The following is a 23,869-nucleotide window of genomic DNA, read 5'->3' on the forward strand; positions in this document are numbered from 1 at the left end:
CTGGTGCACTTATTCATAGTGTCTTAATGCCTCCCTTTATTAGGCACTGACTGCATGCGGCTCACTTGCTACAGATTTTACTTCTATTAAATTGAATCCTCACATGACACTGGGAGATCGATACTATTAATATCCCCGATTTAGAGATGAGAACACTGAGTTTCAGTGGGCTAAGAGACCGGCCCAGATCAGGCATCAGGCATGTGCTGGACCAGGATTCAAAACCAGTTTCTTAGACCCTAAAGCCCCCCTGATGCACCTGCTTGTCCAGATGCTTCCATAATTAGCTTGAGGGAACTGACTACTAAGTGGAAATGGGCTAGTTCTTTCTTTCTTTGCTTCCTTTTTTTTTTTTTAAGAGGTATGTATCAGCTGTCATGTATGAGGCATGAGGTAGTTGAGGGAAGAATTCCCTTCAGAGGAGGTGTGAGTCCTTCGAGAATACCCACCACTCCCAGCTCCTGGGAATAAGTGGAGGTAAAGAAACTTGGGGTTCATCTCTGCCTCTGAGGTCTAATCGCTTCCTTGAAGTCCAGGGTGTATGACGCAGACCCTCTCCATCGCACCTCCCAACGTGGAATGGTGCTCCCACTGGCTAGTCCTTCCTAGGATCTGCCCCGTGTGTTCAGTGTCCACGCACGTGGCCGTCCCTGACTTGCAGCTGGTGACTGTCATGTGCACAGGTTGCTCCTTTATTTTGCTGTTTTGTGGACCCAGGGTGATGGTCACTGGGTGTCAGGGGGACCAACAGGAAGTCAGAGGCTTCCGGGCTCTTCATCTGGAGTTGAGTGGGATGTCAGAGGCTAATTGCCGCTCTGCTCGGGTTTTCTCTGTTTGATTAAGCATCTTGCCCTAGGCACCATCCATCTGCCGTCCAATGGCTGCCAGGGGTAGGTATTTTTAGCTGCCGGGCAAATAGCTCATCAATTGTGCATACAAAACACAGCCAGCACAAAGCCTTCATTTCTGTTGCCTGCCTTCTTCCACGTAGGCAAGGACAACAGAAGAAGTGAAGGAGGTTGGTGCTCACTTGTTCATTCAACAAACATCTACTGAGCTGCCCACCGTGCACCACACACTATGCCAGATATGCAGCAATGTGCAAAGTTACAGGTGGCAAGAGTCCACGTGGAGTTTACCATCTATTTTGATGAGTAAAATTGTGCTCTGTTACCTACTAGCTCTGTGGCCTTGGGTAAGTCACACATTTCTCTGGACTTTTTTAATTTTTCATTTAAAAATCATATACTGGTCATGTGCTGTGTACCGCTTCTCTCCCATAGCAAAGGAGGCAGAAAGGGAAAGAGGTTGCATGACCAAGCGGCGAGTGTGACCCAGGTGGCCTGGGCCATTTTCTCCGGCCCATGGAGAGAAAGTGGCAGTGAGTTCAATGTCAGGGCCTGGGAAGGCCACACGGAAGTGTGAAGGAGGAGATTGGAAGATGGGCACTCTGGGATCCAGGCACAGCCTGGGCGAAGGGAGCAGGACCATGGGCGTCACAGTCAAGACCTAGGAACATAATAAACAAATAAAACAAATAATTCTTCAGCCAATGACCCTAGCTGTCTTTCTAGCCTGAAGGCTTCTCTTTGCAGAGACCACTTCCCAGGGACAGCTGGCTGCCTTGCAGTCAAGGCCACCTATCAACATAGCAATCAGCTGTCGACTTCGCACCTCCACCTGCTTTCTAGTGTTAAGTTTGCATCAAGTGTCTCCAACTTAAAAGAGGGAGAAGCAATACCATGTGATGTCAGGAAAAAAAACCAAACCCACTCACTAGTATCTACAAAGGTTCCAGAGCGTAGCATCGTGGTTAATAGAGCTACCCAGGGTTCCATTGCCGTAGACACCAGCGCGGCACTGACCACAGCTATCCCCAGCACCACTTCAGTGACTTGGGAGGCACGTCAGGGGCTCCCAGCATCAACCCAGAAAGATAAGTGACAAAAAGCACAGATTCTGGAGCCAGGTTGCTAGGGTTCAAACCTGCTTCTGCCACTTTCTAGCTGTGTGTCCCTGAACAATGTACTTAACCTCTCTGTGCTTCAGTTTGCTCATCTGTGTAAAGGATAATGATACGGCACCTATCTCAGGCTTTTGTGAACACGAAATTAATTAATACGTGGAAAGTGTCCAGCACAGTGCCTGGTACCATGCAAACTATCCACATCTTACCATTATAATTTTACATTTTAAGTCCAGAAGTGTGCGACTTTGTGTATTACTATTAATATATTGCCACCTTCTTTTTGAGAATATAGTAGCTGCTTAATATCTGTCTATTGAATGAATGAATGACTATGAACATAGATTAACGTGGCATCGAAGACCTGCAGAAGAGCTTTGTCATAGTTCTGAATAGACTGGAAGATTACTAAGTGTTTTCTGCAAAAAATTGAGTCAGGTGATGTGATCAAGGGTAACTGGAAATTAATTGGAAATTAATTTAGCATTCAGTATGTGAGAGAGATTTTTGGAGACTATCAGCTTCTCCAGAAAAGGTTTTGTGCCAGAATCTTCCACGTGAATCTGATTTCCGTTCAACATAAATTTAGTGATGCCTAGCCGTGTGCCAAGCCTGGATCAAGGCTTTTAGGAGTAGAAGGCTTTGGGCTCAAGGTGCTCAGATCTTACTGAGTAAGTCATCCCAAGGCAACATGAGGAGTCATTTCAAGCTTTCTGCTCCCTTCAGTGGCTCTGTGCCAGGGCTTATAAACTCAAACGGCAAAAGGGACCAGGCAGGTAACAGCAATGTGTGAGGTGGGCGCGAGGGGGCCTTTAGTGAATTGCACAGCTCACGCCCCCTTTCAGGAGGGCAGCCACTGTTCAGTTCCACCTGCTGGTTTCCCAGGAGGGGATGACAGCCAACTGTGGCCGGGTCTTCCAATGTTTCAGAAGAGGCTTTCAAACAACACCCACACATACACGCATATGGTGTGACCTATGGGTCCCTGGTTTGAGATCTCGGCTTTATAGCAAAATCCAGTGTATCTGCGCAGCCAACCAGATACCTCCCACGCCATCAGCAACCTTCTGTCTCCCTTCAAGTGTTGTTGCCAGAATGTGAGTGCTCTTTCTTATCTTCATAGCACTGCATGGGCTATTTCTTCTGTTGGGGATGCCTTCCCTGCTACAACACTTTGCTTGGAGAACTTTTTACTTTTAAAGCCTTCCCTGATGATCTCAGTGCGCTGAGGTAAGCACCTCACTGGATAGAGCACTTAACACATTTTCGTAATGATCTCCTTCAAAATCCTTATCACCCCATTCGCTGGGAGCCCCTGGAAGGCAGAGACTGGATCTTTTTCCCCTGAACCTTGAGGGCCTATCACAGGGCAGTCTAAGAGTAGGCACTCCATCAGTGTTAGTGGAATAAAGGAGTGACAGATGGATGGATGGATGGATGGATGGATGGATTCCCCAAGGCACTCTCTGTGGAGCATTCATCTGCTTGCTGTCACTTTGGTGGCACTTCATTATATTCATGATGACTTGATCTTATCCCTTTCCTCTCATTTTTCTCTAAACCCAGTCTCTCTGGGTAGCCTCTCGGGAACTTCTTCCTGTTACCTCCTATGGTGGTTGATGGATCTGAGTTCAGATTCCCCATTTACCTGGCCAGGTATGTTCCTCATCTGTGCAATGAGACAGTGCCATTTTCCCCTAGAGCTTATTAAGAGGACTGAGTAATTTCACATGTAAAAGCTTTAATACCATACCTAGTATGCAGTAGGTACTCAAAAGTATTATTCATTTCTCTACTGAGTATGATAGTCAGTTTCTTTCTTAAAGCACTGATCCTTTCCTTGCTGAAAAGTGGAGAGGTTAAGAGCATCAATTCCTAGCTTTGTGATCCTGCCTAAGGTAATTAAATACTCTGTGCCTTAATGTTCCCCATCTGTAAAATGGGGATAATAATACCTGTCTCCTCAGGTTCCTGTGGGAATTAAATCAAGTGTTTAGAAGAGTACTTGGCACATAGTGAGTGCTCAGTAAATGTTAGTTTTGTTGCTCACCAGTCCAAACCAAGAGATTCTGGGGGTGAAGAGGATTTTGCATTTTCACCAAGGCTAGTCAGGCTAATTTCTACCTACTTCCTTCTGTCACAGATACTGACTCGCTACTGGGTTCAAGCAGCTTGCTACAGCTTTGGATGTCATAGTAAACCAGAGGAAATGGTTTCTTCCTTTCTGGGGTTCTAGCCTGGCAGACGCCAGATAGGTCCCCAGAGAGAAGTTCCACGACAGAGAGAGATGGCCAGCTATGGGAGCACTCAGGAAGGGGTAACAAGTCTAACCTGTAGGATTAGGGAAGGCTTCCTGGAGGAAGTGGCGTGTGTGCAGTGACATGGAGGAGCGGGAGCCAATCATGGAGTGACTGGGAAGCAAAGTGTGTCAACAAGAGGGAACAGAATGTGCAAAGGCCAAGAGACAAGAGAGAGGATGGCCGTTGGAGCAGCTGCAAGTTCAGTGTTGAATGCGGGCCACAAACTGGAGGCTTGAGGGGCAAAGTCCAGGCTGCAGAAATGTGTCTTTAAGATTTTTGACTCAGTTGCCATGTTTGCAAACTGGAGTATCTCACATCCAATTGAGGATTTGAGCTTCTTTGGAAAATCAGAAGGGAAGGCCACTCTGGGCCCACATTTCCACTTGAGGCTGATGTCCAGCTCAACAAGTCCCCACCAGGCCTCCCTCATTTCTGTCACCTGCCTGCCCCTGCCTGGAGAGGGAGCTGGAGGGCGGCCTGGTGGGAGAAGAGGGTTTGAGTTGAATTTGTCCTGAGGCAATGGAGGGTCATGGAAGCGCTTAAAGCACTAAAGGGTTTTACTAAGACGCTTGTTATTTTTCTACCGAACCACGGACATCCACCATCTGGGTATCTGGGCTGATGAAGAACAGAGCATCCTTTGTATACCTCACTGAAGCTCCCAAACACAGGTGAGCACTGTAGCTTCTCCTGTATAACCTTTGACAGGAGCAGCAGAGGTTCTGAGAGGTACCATCTTCCTGCATCATGCATCCCCCTTCCCCCCTTGGGCAAGCCGGGAAAGGTTCCTCGAGATCTGGATGTTCAAGAACACTGGAAAATTCTCTGATGCACACCTCCCGGTGGCACGCCCTCCAAGGCCACCGTCCTGGTGGACGTTCTGTTCCACTGTGGGACCTGCATTCTCCCAGCAGATGTGGGGTTGAAGTGGCTGTACCCTGTGCCAGGGACGTGGCCAGACAGGGAACAGACCATGCCCAGGAGACAACGTCTAATTACCTGGGGGCCTCAGGAAGCAATTTCCTCCGGCTGGAGAAATTGGTTTCTGTGCCTCCAGCCCGTGCACACAGCCGAATGACATGTAGGTCAAGGAGGCATAATTATATGGAAATGGATTTACGTTTGGGAAGTTCTAAAAACCCACCCCTGTGCACTGGGAGGCGGCAGAGACAGACAGTAGCTTCCATTCTGCCCAGGCTGGGTTTAGCAGGTGAAGGACGGCTAGCTTCCTCGTGATTCTGAAGGGGTCTGTTTCTTTTCTGACTTTGGGACACATGCCTGAATGTCACAGAGAAAAGGAAGCAATGCCTTCCTAGTGCTGGCGTTATGAGTATGGGCGCTGGATCCAGACCTGACAAGTACTTGCTGTGAGACCTCGGGCAAGTTATCTAACTTCTCTGTGCCTCCATTTGCTCATCTGTGAAATGGAGCTGATGGTGAGGACTAAATCAGCTCATGCGGGGAAAGTGTTTCGAAGAGTGTGCGCTGCATATAGCAGACACCCCTGTGGGGAAGTGTGGCCTCGGCTTCCCTCTCCACGCCACCTCACTCGCCACTCCCGCCTACCCTGTGTCCCAGCCGAGAGGAACCCCAGCATCCGCAAACAAACCTCACTGTCTCCAGCTCTGGGCCTCTGCCTAACACTCCTCTTCCACTTGTTCTGGATGCCCCTTGTCCTTGGCCCGCCATGAGCCAGCTGGTCCAGACCCCCTGACAGACGCCCACCCCCATGCTCTGCTGCGCCCTTGTCTGTCTGCTTCTCTGCGCAGAAATATCCTTTCCAAGAGAGGACAGGGAAAGCGCCAGCAGCAAAGCAAGTGGGTTTCTTTTTTATTTCCCCGTTTGGAAATATGAGAAAATCTAAATAACAATAGCAGCAGGAGTAGCTTTAGGGATGATGTCAGGTGAATCCACGCCTCTTCCTGCTGCGAGGGAAGTAGTCTTCACACTAAAAGTAATAGCTTCCCTTTAGCAATTCTCCTTTATGCTAAAACCTGTGATAAGTGTTTTACACATAAGAATCGCTGCTACTCCCCTCACTGTAAAGGTGGATATTGTCAGATCTTTTCTACAGACAGGGAACTTAGGATCAGGTTTAGAGACTTGCCTGTTTGCACAGCTAGTAAGTCACAAAGCCAGGATCGGAACTCAGGTCTGTCCAACTGCGAAGTGTTGACTGCCACACTCTTTAAGAAGTCAGAAGGCCTTGGATCCATCCTTACCACTGACACTCAAGTCGCTGCAGGAGAGAGCCTGTGCCCACTGGGCTGCTGGTCTACCTCTGACACGGGCACCATCACTGGGTGCTCCCTACGCCAGGGTGCTGGACCTTCCTCACTGCCCAGGGGAAAGAAGGCCTCTCCCTGCCTGCCCAGGGTTTCCCAGAATGAAGAGGGCACTCCTCGGTTGAACAGGGAAAGGATGGGCTTCTTCCTTGGCAGAGGGAACCACAAGTACAAAATCAAGCAAGTGTGAAACCATGCTGTGTTTGCAGAACTGTAAAATGACAGGCTTGGCTGGCGTGTGGACCGCGGGGAAATGAGGTCTGAGAATTCAGGACTCCACTGCGATAACCTCTGTGAAATTGCTTTGCAAACTCCCAAGGTTGTTGTGGGGACCGAAGGAGACGCTGCTCGGGAAGCAGCTTTGCAAACTGGAAAGGCGCTAGGCAAATGTTAATTATCACGAGCTACGTCAGAGGAGCCTGATTGGTATCAGGGGCGAGATAGCAGAGAATTGAAAAATCTGCTAATTTCTCTCGAATCCACATTCTCGAAAGCATTCATAAATGAAGCATTCTCATTTCATTGCTCTCATCTTTTTTTTTCAGGTGAAGAGATTATAATAGATTTGGGAAGCTAATAAAAATTCAGTCAATTTTCTGATCATTATCAATTATACTACTAGGTTTTGAGACTTGCAGTAACGTTTTGTTGCCCACCCATAAGACCGCATCCAGCTAAGTCTTCATCCAAATACCTGTTAGGTGCACCTTGTCTCTTTCCTTGGTCGGCCTGACACTGGGAGCAGTGGGAACCCAGGTCTGCGTCTGCCTCGTTTGGGGCCATATTCTCAGTTCCCAGCACAGTATCTGACAGATGGAAGGCATTCGATAAATATTTGTTTAGTGCAGCATCCAAGTCTAGATGTCATCACATTATTCCTGAGCTATGCAGGGGCTTCTTAACCGCGCCTTGGCCTCTGCCCCTCTGTTCCAGAAGCCATTTGTCTGTGTTTGCTCAAAACCCCAATCCATTTCCCTCAGCCAAATAAAATACTGCTGCTGAAACTAACTCAGCGAACACTAAATACTAATGCAACCAATAAAGAATCCAAATCTACGACTTTAACCAAAATGCTAAGGTAGGGAACTGATATAAGAGGTGTAACTATTCAAGAAGGCATGATAGTTGCTGTTTTCTGCAGATATTACAATAGCATGCTTAGAGAACTCAGGACGATTAGCCGAAACATTATTGGAAGCGGCAAGCGAATCTTCAAGAAGATCAAAGCTCAGATGTAACAACCATGGTTGATCAGAAAATGGAATGCGAAGAAGATTCGATTCACAACGTTCTGAGCATCCACAAGATGCTAAGAGGGCTATACTCGGAGCACAGCCGGGGAGAATGGCCTTTCCAACTCTGGCTTGTAAGTCTCTTGGGTCCCCAAGCTGCCCTGCTCGTGCTTGAAATCTCCCTAAGTCTCTCACAAAGCCGACAGAAGGCACAATGGAAATCTCCACGGCTGCAGTAAACAGATGGGCGCACAGGCTCTCGGTCCCGATGTCTGGGTCAGAAGCCTGTCTTTACCGCAGCATTAACTGCATGACCTTGAGCCACCTAACAACTTATCATGTGCCTCAGTTTCCCTGTCTGTAGAATGGGCTGATAATAGCATCTACTCCATGGGGTAATTACGATTAAACGAGTTAATTCATAGAAAGTGCTTGGAACAGTGCCCAGATTGGTAGCAGCACTCATTTAATGTTTGCTATCATTATGGTGAATGGCTGTTGGTTTAGTTTCTACCATCAAGGCTTCAGTGGTCGAGGTCTCCAAGTCTCAGCCCTGGATGCTGTCACAAGGGTGGGGTGGTGGAAGAGTTTCCAGTATTTGACTGTGGGTTTGAGGCTCTCACATCGCCTTGAGTTTTTCTTCGAACAGCAGGTTACTACATTGTAGGGTAATAGGTTGAACCATATAAAATAGACATTTTTTAAAAGGTAAAAAGTGGTCAAATACTGACAATTTCACATAGTACAGCCAAATAACTTTCAATTTAGTTGTTTTGTGCACTGGACAGTGCATGCCTTGAAAATACGGCCAAAGATCATTCATTTTTCTGGTCCCCAGTCCCTGGCAATGGTGCAGATGCTGAAGGACACACTCAGTGGTCAGAACACACGTAGCATGACAGGTCCCAGAAAGGAGGAGGGTGAGTTCCAGATAGTAGGGGCAAACAGTCTTCCCCAATAGCCCGCCAGCCCCACCCCCAGCACCAGTCCCCCAACCCAAGCCTGGGGTTGACACCTTCCTCTTTGTCCCCTGGCGTACAGACTTCCTTCTCGCACATCACACGTCAGTCTTTGCATTAATATAGTTTACTTTTTCATCTCTCCAACTAGACTGTGCTCTCCTCAAGGGCAGGAACCCAGATCTATTTGTGGCACCAGGAGCCAGCATACAATTCTCAAATGAATAAATAACAGAAAGTCCTAGCAGGGTTCAGAGGGGTGGTGGCTCCATTTTGGGGGTCATTCCTGTCTTTAACAGCTTTGTACATTTAGTGGAACAATCAACCCTGGGTTTGAGGTCTAAGGATGTAGCTTTGGTTTTCAGGCCTGTCCAGTAGCGGTACCTTGGGAAAGCTATTTGACTCTTCTGAGCTTCAGTTTCATAATGGATGAGAAAGCCCTTTGTAAATTTTAATTCACTTTGCATATTGGCCAACACTATATTAACATTAATGGCTATAACTGATAACTTTTTTTAAACATTAGAAGCAGAGCCTGGCACATAATAGAGGGTCAATAAACATCCACCGCATGACCTGGATTTGGAATTCTGAGCACTTGACTGAATTGAGTCCACTTCTGGCTGATAAAAGAAACCTTGGAGGGCTCTGGAAGATGGCAGAGTTTTCCCAGGAGTTGTTGCATCACAATATGCTACTTGCAAAAAAAAAAAAAAAAAAAGAAGCAACTGAATTTCCATTTTGTAGGTTAGGTGTAGGGTGCAGAGGGAATTCACCTTCCTGTCCTTGCTTAAAAATAATTTCAAGTAATTAAACCATCTGCTTGGGGAAAGGGCGATGGGGATGTGGGGAGAGTCCTCAATCAGTAAGGAAGACATAGTTCCTAAATGTCTGCAGAGACCAGGCTGGGAGGGTGAACCAAGGCAGAGGTCGGTAGACACAACGTTTGTCTTTTCTGATGCTCTGAATACCAATGTGGGCAGCACGCCCAGCGGCAGGCACAGGCACAGGCACAAGCCGGGGTGCCCCGCCCCTCGCTTCTCCACTCTGCTGCTTGATGGCTGAGTTATCTTGGGCAGGTCAATTTACATCTCAGAGCCTCAGTTTCCCCATCTGCCAAATGAGGACAGAAGTACCAGCCTCAGAGCCACTGCTGTGAGGATTAAATGAGGCAAAGCGTGTGAGCTGGTGTTTGGCTCAGAGTAAGTGTTCAATAAATGGTAGTGGTGGCGATGAGGATGATGACAAGGGTGAAGATAGTTATGATCAGTCTCTTCAAGGTTAGTGTGGAAATTACACTTATCGTACTAAGCATGTTTATTCACGCACACGTGCATGCGTCCAACCAGTACTTACCCAGCTCCTTTCCATGCGCCGTGTGCCAATATCAGAGGGTACTGGAGTCAAAGAGAGACTCTGTGCCGACTGTCAAGGGCACATCGCCTAGCTCGGCATCTTTCTGATGCTCCCACGCAGAGATACGTTTGAATTCCCCAAGGAATTTAAATGTCTCGCCCTCACTTCTGTTACAGAACGTGTGACATTTTATTATGATTTTTGCGTTGCCTTTCTACCTAACTAGAGTGCGAGTTCTTTGAGGGCAGGACCCTTTCTTTGCCTTTTCCCCCATCGTTACCCCCTATAGCTCCGGCACAAAGTAGGGCCTCCTGAAGTGGACCCTGGTCCTTTATTGTAGCCTAAAGAGCCCAAGTGTGTATGAGGAAGTCCTCATCAGTCTTAAGAAAAGGAATTTCTACTTGTTAAGCACCTGCTGTAAGCCAGGCACTTTCTCCCCACTGTCCTGTGTATTCTCAATAAGGTGAGTTCTCACCCTCACTTTACCGATATGGAAACAGAGGTTCGGAGACGTTAACCTCAAACGGCTAGAGAGTCCAGTGGATCTCAAATCCAGCTCTTACCAACTTTCTTCCTTGCAGTAAAGCATTTAGAGTGGTCGGAAAGTGGATGTGAGGCCAAAAGTGTGATGGTGTAAGTGGATATGGTCTGTGTATGTGTGTCATATACATAGTTACATCTGAGGAAAAGCATTAACACAGAAAATTCAAATTCCCGCAGGGGCCAGGCAGTGCACGCGCGTGAGAGACGCAGGCAGGTGGAAGAAAATCTTTGTGCTGGGCATGAGTAGGGAGAGGCGGGGATTGCGGGGGTCGCACAAGCTCCATCTGCAGGAGGCCCTGGCCCTCCGGTTCTGGGCACTCGAGGACAGAGGGGGAGCTCAGCTTTGCCAGACTTTAAAATTTCTCAAGAGTCATGACAAATCTGAATTTTTATGAGCTTGCCTCTGAATGTTAATAGGCAAGGTGCTGCTTTTTAAGAAAATCTTGAACAGGCTTTTCTCACATTCGGAAAGGTCTGAGTTTCCAGTCAGCTGTTGGAGGCTATGACCTGCCCCCTCCCCTTTCAAGTCCAGGCCTCTTCAGGGAGTGAAATGAGGCTGATGGAGAAGGTTGTTAACCAGCACACGTCTGACCAGCGTTTTGAGGGAAGCGCTTAGCGCTGACAGTGATTAAGAGAGAAAAAAAAAAAAGTCCCCTTAGTTCTCAGAGCCCAGCTCTTCTGGCCAGAAGGTCTATTCTGAGAAGATCCAAGAGGCCGCCAACCTTTCCTTCCCTCTTCCAGGGGATCTCTCTACCTGTTGTCAAGATGTCCTTGGTGTCTCCACCTTAACCTTGGGGATGTTACTCCCTTCCTCCTGCTGGACCCTGGTCATCAGAACTGAATGCAGTCATGGTGACAACATCCCTCTGCCACGCTGGCCACAACTCGCTCCTGTTCATTTGTCAAGTGACAGAGCTCAAGGTGACCCTTTTCTTCTCTGCCCCGCACTTGCTTCCTCTCTGATCAGGACCCTTGCCGCTGACAGCTGGGTCACTAGCGGGCCTCGCCCACAGCCACGGCCAAGACTGCAGCTCTCCCCCGGCTGTGGATGCTGTCCCAAGACCCCTGGGAGTGGGCACAGGGAGAGAGCATCATTAGTTTGCTCGCTTCCCTGGGCTGCCTCCGTTTGACTGGAAGACCAAGGAGACGGTGGGCCGGGTAGGAGTGGGCTGGGAAGGGCTGTGAACATGGCCCTTGAGCCGCACTCCTCCCATGTGCCAGGCTCTGTGCGGGCCTCATAGTCCAGGGCCGGTGCGCAGAGGCCCCTCCCACCACAGCCACTCCCCTCTCACCACCTTCCCTCTACTCTGTTCACATAGTCACAGAGACCTCTGAAAAACTCAAATTAGGTCATGTCACCTGCTTAAAAGCCTTAGAGTACACTCCAAATTCCTCACTGGCCCTAAAGGCCCGCACCATCCAGCCTGTGAGTCCTCCATCCCGCCTCTCCTGCTCATCACATCCGGCCCGGAGGGTCGCGCATCCGCCGCCCCCAGGTGCCCGCTTTCACCCTGGCCGGTCGCTGGTCCCTCCGCCTGGCAGGCCCTTCCTTCTCTGCCTTCCCATGCTGCCGGCGCCTTCTCGTCATTCCAGTCTCCGCGCGGACATCAGCGATCGGGAGAGCCCTTTGCTGCCCTCTGTCACTTTGCCGTGGTTGCCTCTCCCCTTAGCGAGGATCAGTGTCCAACCTGATGTCGCTGATGCGCTGCTCACTTGCTCACGGCTCGCCCCGCAGCGGAGCGTGCCCCTGTGCCGGGGTTGCTTTGCGGTCCTCCTCGCTTTCCCCCCCGGTGCCCACGAGGGTGCCTGACGGTGAAGGGGGCTCCACATACATGTGCTCGGCGAAGAAAGCTATCATCGCCCCCATTCCCAGATGGGGAAACTGAGGCCCCAGGAAGGAAGGAATTACCTGCGCAAGACCTCACGGCTAGCAAAGCTGCCGTGCTGGGACTTGAACTGAATTCCTAAACCAGGGTTACTTCCCTGGCCCTTCTAGCCAGGAGAAGTGGAGTTCTGGAAGGGTCCTGGGTGTGGAGAGCGGACTTGTGTGGGTACCACGCTCAACGCAGGTCAAGAGTGTGGGCCCTGTGATTCCTTTAAGGGATACCCAGCCCCAGCCTCCTCACAGCGCGGGTCCCCCTCCAGTCACTGCAATCACCGCCCCGTTCTACCACCTTCCAGTGAAGCTTCTTTTCTTTCAAGAGGCAGATGACTGTTCTGTGGAGCTGAACCACGGGGTGAGGCCAGAAATGCTGAAAGCAAGGGAGCAGCCATGACAGGATCGTGGGCCATTCTGTGCCCCAGACCGTGGAGTATGTGTGTGTGGGGGGCGGGGAGGTGCGTAGAGTCCCTCAGTTGAAGTGATGTGGCTGATAGCTGGCTCTGCACTTAGCTGAAAATGATAAGGAATGTCTGTGGCAGAAAAGCAATTCCCTGAGCTCTGTCGATGGCCAAACACCCTGGCACACGGCAGGGAAGGAAGGAAGTGGCCTGGCCGGTGGACACGTCAGTCCTCACACTGCAGAATGTGTTGTCCCAACTCAGGGTCAACCTGCAGGGTTTTGATGAAGCTCTGGCTTCCTGTTCCCCTCGGCTGGCATTTCACGCTGTCCTTGCTCCCAACCCCAGCCCACCTTTTGGTCCCCTGGACTCTGGGCCTTCTGTCCTGATATGTGGGCCCCAGGACCCCTGCTGCCTCAGGGTCATGGCACAGCCTGTCCCCCTCGCACTCTGCCTTCCGTCCTTCCCTTCCTCAGCCTCAGGTTCCAGCTGTTCCTCTGGAGGAAGTGTCCTTGGGCTCCTCATCTGGCGGGTGCCCCCTGAGGAGCTCCCCTGCATGCCCCTCTCTCCTTCATGGTCCTTCCACAGCTGACTGTTAACATTTGTTTGAGTCTCTGATCATGCAGGTCTTCCCATCTGTGGTTTTGTATGTGTGTGTGTGTGTGTGTGTGTGTTTGTGGTTGTTTGGGGCAGGGGTCTTTTTTGGTTTGCCATGTGCCTGGTTACTTGGCACCGCCAGGCACAGGGACAGATGGACAGATGGATGGATGGATAGATGAGTGAATCAGTGAATGCAGGTGCTCTCTGGTTTTCTGGTTTCTCATCTCACCTTCTGTGCCACGGGGCAAAATAAAAACATACCTAGCTTTCTCCTCAAGGTAGTTCAGTTGGTCTTGTCTTTACTCGAGAGAAGCCCAAGTCATTCTGCTTCTACTTGATAGGAAAGCAAAGATCCTGAGTTAACTAGACAGAGAGGTTCCCTTCCTTTGAATTCCACTGGGGTCCAGGGTAACCACTTCCTCCCCACCCCCTGCCCCTACCTTCCTTACACTTCCCTTGGTGGGGGTGGAGATGGCAGTGTTATCCCTGCCGGAATGACCACAGCTCACTTGATTTGGAGTCTGCAAGATCTGGGGTCAAGGTCACCTTTTATTAGCTGTGGGACTTATTAGCTGTGGGGAACGTCCTTGTCCTCTCTGGGTCTTAGTTTTTTCGTCAACAGCATTGTGTTAGATCCGTGTTCCCCAGAATTTGGTAACTGGGTGACCAATGTTGAGACTGGTTCTGTACTTAACACCTTGTTTTAAAGTGATTTGCCTTTTTTTCTTGAATTTATATTTTATATAATACTGCTCTCCAATATAAATGTCATGTGAACCACAAATGCAATCTCAATTTTTCTAGCAGCCACATTAAAAAAAAATAAGAAACAGGTGAAATTAATTTCGACAATATATTTTATTTAGCTATGTTCAGCCAAAATGTAATCAATATAAATTATGGAGATATTTAACTTTTTTATACTAAATGTCCAAAATCTGGTGTATATTTTACATGTCCAGCACACCTCTCTATGGATGCTAAATTTTCACTGGAAATCCTTGATCTCTGTTTAGATGAAACAGGGGGAGAGAGCAGACTCACATACCCAGGTTGTTCCAGCATACAGTTATTTTCAAATAACTGACTCAGGTATCAGATTTTGATTGTAAATTAATAGAAATGAAACAAAAAGAACCAGTTCTACAAGTGGCACCAGTCCAATGTCAAGTGCTTAACAGCCACCTGTGGCTGGTGGGGACTACACTGGACGGCACAGACACATCGCAGTCCTGGATAACAAAGCCACCTCCCTGTTGTAAACAGAAGGTAGCCTTAAAAATAAATAATATGACAAAACAAGAGTGACATTGAATTCTAGCTAGATGCTGCTGACTGCCGAGGCCCCCAGCCCTAGGTCTGCTCTGTGTTTGTTAAAAAGGGAGATTTGGCACATATGAAAGGTGTTAAAGACACACTGGCACCTAGCTGAGACTTTCGCTTTGATGGCATCAGAAGGATTAAGAAAATTGAAAAGGGATTTAATGCTGCAGCCTCCTACCACCTAAAATAATCCTACATAAAACAACAGACTACCCCCCCCCCCCGCCCTGCCCCAATCTGGAAGGTCACTCGGCACTAAAATTCTGCAGCCTTTTGCTCCTGTGTTCTTACCACTTTGCTTCCTGTCAGAGACCACTAGCATGTGATCTTGTGAAAAGAGAACTAAGCAAGACTTGGAAAAGATGAGTCCTGGTTCAGACTCTGCCATTCCTAGCCCTGTGACTTGGGGTTAAAATCTCAGCTTTCTCATTTTGTGAATTGGCAGTGTTTGGACTCATCCAAAACCGGCAGCCCTGTGCTGGCCACGAATTGTCTCGTTTTGTCTACACCACAAACCCTGTGGCAAAGGCACTGCTCTACTCATTCTGCAGAGAGGAAATGTGGAGGCTCAGAGAGCTTCAAGCAACCTGCCAGAGCCCCACCGATGGGGAGCCACGAAGCTGGAACTTGAATCCAGGTCTGGAGACCACTGAGCCCACATCCTAATCCACCACGCTGTCAGGTTCTCAGGGCAATTTCCATCCCTTAGATGGTGGGTTTATGTTGCAAGACATTGTCAACATGAAATTTGCGGTTATTTCTTGGAGCGTTTCCTTCCACTTTATGCCAAATCCCTGGTTTCCCGAGTTGGCACGCTGGTCCTATTTAGCCACGTTTCTTTGGGTCTCCATCTCTGTTATTTCTTGCTCCTTCCTCTAGCTTCTTGTTTTTATTCTCCACTCAGTGTGACCCCCTTGGTGTTTCCTGGTGCTTCTTGAAGCTCTCCCCCACCCTGGAGTTTGTGAATTGGTAGCCTGGTGGGCTGTACCAAACCTGCAGATGTGTTTGATTTGGCTCACGCTGGGCTGGTGCACATGGTGTTTTTAAAATTCTTGAACTAGTTGCCAACATTGAAACACTGGGAGATTTCATATAAAAATCTGGATTTTTAGATTTTGGGGAACCATTTGGCTATACTGGACCATTGGCTGGAAAGCTGAGTGGTGGTGGCACTTTCTAACTCCCCCAGACCCCCCACCTCCCAGCTCTCAACCACCCCCCACAGTGTCAGTTGTCAGCTGTCACTGCAGGTGCACTGTCATTTTTTAAAAAAATAATAAAATTGGACAGGAGTACTGAATATTGCTCTGTCATTTTTTAGCTGTGTGACCTTGGGTAAGTGTCTCAGTGTTCTCATCTGAAAAATGGGCATGATGATTATACATGCCGCAAAGAGATATGCATCATGTCGTGAGGTATCTGTCCCTATACATGCCTCATGTCATCGTGAGAATTAAGTGGGTTAACGTGTGTAGAGTGCTGTGAAGAACCTCTAACACGTAGCAAGTGCTGTATAAGTGCTAGCAATTATTAAGAGGAAGGTGCAGTGTTTTTAGTACGTATGCCTCTAACGCTGAGAGAGAGAATGAGGGAGTCCAAAAGTGCCATGTGTTTTCAGAAAAACAGCAGGGATGCATGATTCTTTGGGTAAGGGAAGCAGTTCTTAAAACTGGCCCATTTTGTTCATTTATACCATTTGACTGCCCCATGCAGGGATCTGGATTCCAGACACCTGCCTTCCCCAGCTCCCAGCATCTCTGGGCTGCATCTGCTGTAAACGCTGCCCGCATAGTTCAGATCCAGATGGGGGATCAGCGGCAGGATCTGTGTTCACCTCTCTGCCTCCCTTCCATTCATGATCCTGGCTGCAGCACGCAGGGCGATCTGGCTGGTGGTGTTTCTCCCCTTCCCTAGCTTAGCTAAAGACCGTTTCAAGTACAGGATTATTATTTCTGGAGGTTTTACTGAACCACAGGCAACTCTCCTAGGGACACAAATTCCCTAGGCTTATGATCGCATTGATTGCTTAATCCATTGGATCATCCTCTCCTCGTTTGCAAGGACATGGAGCCTCGTATCTGGTGGGTCCACTTTGAGTGGAATGGTGCATCTATGGAAAAGGCCTACGAATGAAGCGGGGTGGCTCCAGAGAATTGACAAGGCTTGAACACACTGACATGCTAGACAGCAAAGCCAACGTGAGCTACTATTGACTGAGTGTTCGAGGGACTGTGAGCAGCCTTTGCATGTTTTATGTCGAATTGCCGCAACAACAGTGCAGGGCACAGAAGGTTAATAACGTTTATTGAACTCGTACTCAGAGGCAAGGATTACAAAGCTACTGTTCTGGACCCCAGCCCAAGGCCAGCCCAGGCGGCCTCCAGCATGGCTATGTCACTGGTCTGTACTTATGTCCCATCTATGGGCCATGTCTCCAACGGAGCCATACAAGCAGAGCCTGGCTTTCCTGGGCCTCTGACAGACCCATCAAGAATGACTTGTCCAAGGTCACACACTGAGTTATTAACAAAACCAAGCCTGGAATTCAAGACTCCTCATGCATTGCTCTTTCTCCCACTGTTATAACAAGGATCCTAAGGCCGAATGTGCAGGAAAAAGGGCCCGACAGGTTACACAGGAGAGTTAGGTGTATCACGCAAGGATTGTTTCAAATTGGGGTGCGTGGGTGCTTGCGAGCAGCCATTAAGGGCAGCCATTAAGTAAATTATGGTACAAATATACAATGGAATAGTATGCAGCTCCATAAAAGAATGAAAAAGCTCCAGATATGCTTTTATAGGTGATGAATATATTAAGTGAAAAACAGCAAGATGTAGGACTGTGTATAATGTGTGCATCTTGGAGAAAGTTCAAAAAGGGAGAGTTGAAATCCTCTATTCATGTTTGCATGTATAGATACACTAAAAATCCCTGAAAGAGTGAATAGGAAACTAAGATACTAATGCAGTGGCTACTTGCGTGGTGGTAGTGGTGATGGGATGGATTTGGGAGTTGGTGAACAGGAAAAAGGAATGGGAGGGAGGCTTTGAAACGTGTGCCTTTTTTAATTTTTACATTTTTGAATAATATGAACGTCACTACCTATTTAATATGCATGCATGTATACGCACGTGCACACACACAAACACACACATACAGCTGCATAGGAAAAACAGCCTATTCCTCAGCTCTGGCTAATTGCTTCCTTCTGGGAATATGAGCCCAATGTGGTCAGTTCTGGTTTTTTAAGGGAACTTGGAAAACTATTTTTTTTTTTAATCTCAATTTTTAATTTCAAATTATTCATTGCTAATATGTAGAAATACAATAGTTTTTTTTTGCATATGAACAGTGTGCAAACATGCTGAACTCACTTATTTTGTTCTTGGGAGTTTTTGTGTGTGTGTGTGTGTGTGGAGGTTTTGTGATTTTCTATGAAGGCGATTATACCATCTGTGAATAGAAACAATTTTATTTCTTCCTTCCTGTATACATCTCATTTCTTTTTCTTGCCTTATTGCACTGGCTAGAACTTCCAGTACAATGGGGACTAGGAGTGGTGAGAGCATGCTTGCCTTGTTCCGGATCTTAGGGGGAAAGCAGTCCATTTTTCATCATTGGATGTCATGATAGCTGTAGGTTATTTACAAGGGCCCTTTATCAGGTTAAAGAAGTTCCATCTCTGAGCCTTGCTGGATAAATTTTTATCAAATGGGTAGAAGTTGAATTTTGTCAAATACTTTTTCTGCATCTGTCGAGATGATTGCACCGATTTTCTTTTTTAGTTTGTTAATATGGTGGGTGAATCACATTGTTAATATGGTGAATGATTTTCAAATGTTGAACCAGTCTTGCATTCTTGAGATGAACCCAACTTAGTCTTGATGTATTATCCTTCCTATACATCGCTGGATTAGATTTGCTACTATTTTGTTGAGGATTTTTGTGTCTATGTTCATGAGGACTATTGGTTGATAGTTTTCTTGTAATGTCATTGTCTGGTTTTGATATTAGGGAAAAGTTGATGTCATAAAACAAGTTGGGAGCTGATTTCCCTAATTTTTAGATGATGATAAAATGATTTACAGAGTGCTTACTTTGTACCAGGACTTGTGGTAAGTGCTTAACTGTAATAATAATTATATATTAATAATAATAATAACTTAAATAATCCTTACAGTAACCCTATGAGGAACATACCATTATTAGTACTATTCCCCACTTTACAGATGGGGAAACTGAGGCACAGAGGAGTTAAAGCCTAAAGACATGCAGCTTCTAAGTAGCAAAGCCAAGACTCAGACTCTAGCAGTTCAGCTCCAGGCTTTGTACTCTTAATCTATTTACTACAGTTCCCCTAAAGATATTCACAGGTGAAAGACAGCACATCTGGAAGGCTCAGCCCAGGTTACCCATCACTGTGTTTCCACCTGTGGTTAACGACAGCCGTAGCTACCACGTGTCAAAGCACTTACTGCCTGCGAGGGTACACGCTCATCACCTTTCATCTTGCACCAACCCTCAGGGGCAGGCATTATCATCCTCACTTGGCAGTTGTGGAAATGCTCCCTTCTGCTGGGTGCCATGTGATTTCAGGCTTCATCTTCCTCACTTTGTCTCCCTTAACATCCACAGTGCCTTGTAGAAGGTAAAATTTTAAAAAAATATCTTTCAAATCTCAGTGTAGTTCTGTGCTGCTGCTTCCTCATCAGGCAGGCTCTCCCGTCCTCCTCCCTGCTCTCCTCCCCCAGGCATTCAGGCTCCTCTCTTTCTCCCTCACTGCCTTTGCATCGCACTGCCTTGTCCCAGCTGGCCCAATCAGTGTCCCCAACATCTACCTTGTTGGCTCTACCGACTTACTGTCTGTGTTTTGAAAAGTGAGAAACATCTTGCTTACTTTAAAAAAGAGTGGGGAAGAGATGGAGTTTTAGGAACAGCTGGGACACCAATTTTCTCCACTGAGCACACAACATGAAGGATTGAGGTTAGTTAAAAGAACTTCCCAGCAGTAATGAGGGCACTGGATGCAACGGAAAGAGCAGGTGTTTGCTTGCTGGTTCGGCTGTGTGACTGTAGACGAGATGCTCCATGTCTCTGAATCCCGGTTTGCTCCTCTGTGAAATGCTTTCAGGGTGTGTGCAGGTCAGAGGGATGTGTAGACAGTAAGCACAATAATATAGACATTTAGTATAAGAATAGATGAAATGTGGGGAAGACACTGAGTAAAAGTGCTTTTCTCAGTCCTGGCACTGCCCTACGCCACTTTAACATACATTATCTTACTTAATATACCCCACCAGTGTGGGGAGTAGGTACCAGGGTTACCCCATTTTATAGGTGGGAAAACTGATACAGAGAGTAAGAATTCTTCGATGACAGAGCTCTGCCTATACATGCCATTAGAACCCCTGGATCTCACACCAGACCAGTTAAATGAGACTCCCTGCGGCGGTTCCTAGAGGCAGGGCCACCTAGTCCTTCCCAAGCTCTTCCTCTCAGAGAGGCTGAAGGTTCTAAGAAACATCCTTGCTTTCCCCTAGTTACTGGCTCCCCTGTTGCCAAACACTCAGCCACTCCCTTCCCATCCCTCCTTCAGTCTCCGACCACCCCAGTGAGAATTTGGAATGGGGGGGGTGGGTCCACTGCCAGGAAAAGGGATTCAATTAAAATCTCAGTTTTCAACAATATTACCGAGCCCTGCGGTCTGTTACTTCACACCCAGCGTAGCTGCGCCTCCCAGTCCACCGGAGGCAGGGTAGGCGGCGAGGGTTTGCTAATTGCTGGGGGCTGGGGGCGGGGCGGGGAAGACTGGTGAGCTCATTGGGAGCAGCCCCGCACTGAGCTAAGTGCTCTTCTCGGTGCGACTCGCACGCAGTCCCTTCTCCGGCTCGCTGGCAGGGCAGAGCAGCCCCCCTCCTCCTTACAACCGAATCAGCTTCATGAGAACCACAACCGCTGCGGCACGGCAGCAATCGATGCGCGGCGTGTCAGGCACGGAGCGGAGCGCTTAACCTGCACCATCATCTCCATCAACATCTTTACCAGGGGCAGCTCCTATAATGCCCCTTTTAACAGATGTGGAAACTGAGGCACAGAGACATGAAACGTCCACAGATTAACACCCAGCTCTGCTTCGTTCTGCAGTCTGCATTCTTAGTCACTAGGACGTACTTGCCTAAACTCATGGTTTTAAGAAAATGACTTAAGGATTTCACAGTGTACCGCCTTGCAAGCCATTAACAAAGTTGTTATAGCCTGTGATCTTCCTGCAAGCCTGGCCTCTCCAATCATTCTCCAGAATGTTTGGTCCTTCTCCATCCATCACAAGCCCTATTTATGAGCTCCTTGATCTCAGGGGCTGCACCTTAGGGGTCTCCGTGAGTCCCTTTGACACCTCCTTAGCCCTCGGCGCACAGTAGGTGGCCATAACTCTGAATGTGTGAACACATCAATGGCCTCCAAGTTCTAATCCCAGTCCCTCATGCTTATAAGTCTCCAAACCCTGGGCTCAGACTTGAAGTGCCCATGCCTGGCATACAATAGGTGCCAATACTATGGGTCAGGAAGGTCCTAGCTGGCATAGGAGTTAGGCTGTAAAAGTGTGAGGTACTTGACTCTCACACTGAGGTGTTTGAAGTTCTAAGCTTTCCCTCATTCTCCGCAACCTCATGTCCCTGCTGTGGACCCTTGAAGCCTCCCTCTGTCTTTATGTTTCTGTCCCTTAAGGTCAGAAGAAAAACCTGAGAGATCGGCGACTTCAGTCTGCAGAGGAGATGGGAGGGTGAAGGGTGGGAGTCTGATACACTCTGATATGATGGCTGAAGAAGGGGCCCCATCACTTCTCTGGCTCAGCAAGTGTCCCCAATCACCGACCTTCTCAAAAACACTCCCCAAAGGAGAGCTCTGGAGAGGCTCAGGAGGGCCAACGGGAGAGGTGGGAACTGGACCAAAATCAATTCCAGCTTGAGGTAATTACAGGGCACGTGCTGCTGCCCCAGAAGGATGAATCAGGCTAGCTTCTCTCCCAGGGCAGCCAGAGCGATTAGTTAGTAATAAAAGCCTCATCATTTGCTGGGGGAGAGGCTCAGCCTTGGCAAACTTCTGCTTTCTCGTATCTGTCAAATTTGGGAGGGGGGATTTACTTAAACAAACTTATCAGGAGTCCTGGCTACCAACTTGAGTGTTTTGGAAAGGAAATCTCAGCAACGCTGTCAGAAATCCAGCTCCCAAGTTCCCAGCATCCCAGGATGCTGAGTACAGCGGGGTAGATGATGCTACGATTCTAGGCTGTACGCTGGATTTTTTTTTTTCCCTGTTTCTTCCTGTCCCTCTCTCTCATCTGCCTGCAAGTGATCTTTAGGAATCTTTCTGCTACAGAGTCTGTCTCAGGAACTGTCTGGAAGAAAGGTCCATATCAAGCTGGAGCCCCAAGAAACCCCTCCCCCTCTCTCACAGGAGACCCTGGTAAGCACCTCCAACCCGCTCCCAGCAGCTCAGCTCTCTTCAGGAATTCAGTACAAGTCTCAGCCACACTTTGAACAGAAGGCTAGGATGTGGGACCAGCCAGACGTCTGCAGCGCTGTTAGCTGCCGAGGGTGAGCGGAACAGGAGGCAAAGCCAAGGGGTGAGACATGTCCTCAAGGAGACTGTGACCCCCTGAGGTGGTGGCTTCAGCAGCCCGCGAGTGTCATTTTACCCTTGCCCTGTCCAGGGCATGGTCCCAAGGCATGGTCCCAGAGTCATCCTGACTCTTCTTAGCCGGCCTGGAGAAGCGTTCCTCGCTGAGTGGCAGCGGGGGTGGGGGTGGGGGGCTGTCATCCCTTGCTCCAGCCCAAGGGACACGGAGCAAGAGAGTGCAGCCAGCATCAGGCTCTCGGGCTTCATCTCAAGTCACGCAGCGACAAGCTGAGGGTCAGAGGTGCCCCCAGTCTGAGTGGACGTAGGGGGCGACCGAAAAGAGGAGGCCCCCACGAAATCATGTCTCCGCACCTGCAGTCAAGTCACACACACAGCCCTCCCTGGACCGGCTCGCGGACGCCGCTGACTTCAGACGCGCACACGCCCAAATACACACGGACCCAGTCGAATCCCCGCGCCCGCACACCAGCCCCTCTCACATCCTGCCCATCGCCTGCCGCGCGCACTCGTGAGCCGCACACAAGCACGGTCCCTGCCAGGCCACCGCAACTTCCTTGCCCCCCAGTCTGGAAATGTCCGCAGTTGCCCTTAAGGCATAAACTTTTTCAGAGGGGGCGCCAGGGATCTCTCGGAGAAGGTGGCTAGGCCCGGGGTTGGGGGCGGGGGCGGTTGGACAGGCTCGCCCCGCGCTGGGGGCTCGTGGCTTCCCTCCCCTCTCCCCCACGCCCCTCACCTGGTAAACCGAGGCACAGCAAGAGGCTGTAGTAGACCACGGGCACGAAGCCCAGACCGCAGGCCGCGCCGGCGGACCAGGACAGCGAGCTGTTGGCTACGAGGTGGGCGTGCGTGTGCTCCATGAGCGCGCCCCTCGCTCCCCTTGTCGCGGCGCCCGGCCTGCCAGCCCCGCTCTGGACGCCGGCTTGGTGGCGGCGGCAGCCGAGGCAGCAGCTGGAGCAGCAGCGCCTCTCTCCCCACAGGACTTGCTTCTACCCTTGGCCGTGGTCCCCTCTGTTCCCTCCGCACCTGCCCGCCTGGAGTCCCGGCTCAGCCCTCCCGCTGGGCGCTGGGCGCAGGGCGCAGGGCGCTGGGACTCGGGAGGGGCTCCCGGAGCCCGGTTGTGCGCCTCCCACCCCGGGCCGGCTCTGCTCCCGCCTCGGAGCCGGGGGCTGGGACGCCGCTCCCCTCAGCCAATCAGCTACTGCCTGATCGCGGTGGAGGGCAGAGGGTGGGGAGATGCTCGGGAGGAAGCGGTCCCGGCTGCCTCTCTCCGCTCCAGTTTCTGGAGGAGATGAGAGTTAGACCTGGGAACCCCAGAGGGAGACAGTGGGAACAGACTACCCACGTCTCCACCCGCCGCGGGAGGGGCGTGGTGTGGGTGGGACCCGCT

General features: G+C 49.3%; 1 protein-coding gene across 1 annotated transcript in view; it reads right to left on the bottom strand.

Annotated features, from left to right (window-relative positions):
• The window catches only part of GPR139 (G protein-coupled receptor 139), a 34,706-nt gene extending 11,081 nt beyond the window's left edge, over positions 1-23,625 (bottom strand). Inside the window, exon 1 of the mRNA XM_072942089.1 lies at positions 23,216-23,625. Within this exon, the coding sequence (XP_072798190.1) occupies positions 23,216-23,339 (124 nt within the window). The 5' untranslated portion in view covers positions 23,340-23,625. The remainder of the gene's footprint in view (positions 1-23,215) is intronic.
• Positions 23,626-23,869: the final 244 nt, after the last annotated feature.

The sequence above is a fragment of the Vicugna pacos genome, chromosome 18 (assembly GCF_048564905.1).
Source record: "Vicugna pacos chromosome 18, VicPac4, whole genome shotgun sequence".
Taxonomy (NCBI): domain Eukaryota; kingdom Metazoa; phylum Chordata; class Mammalia; order Artiodactyla; family Camelidae; genus Vicugna; species Vicugna pacos.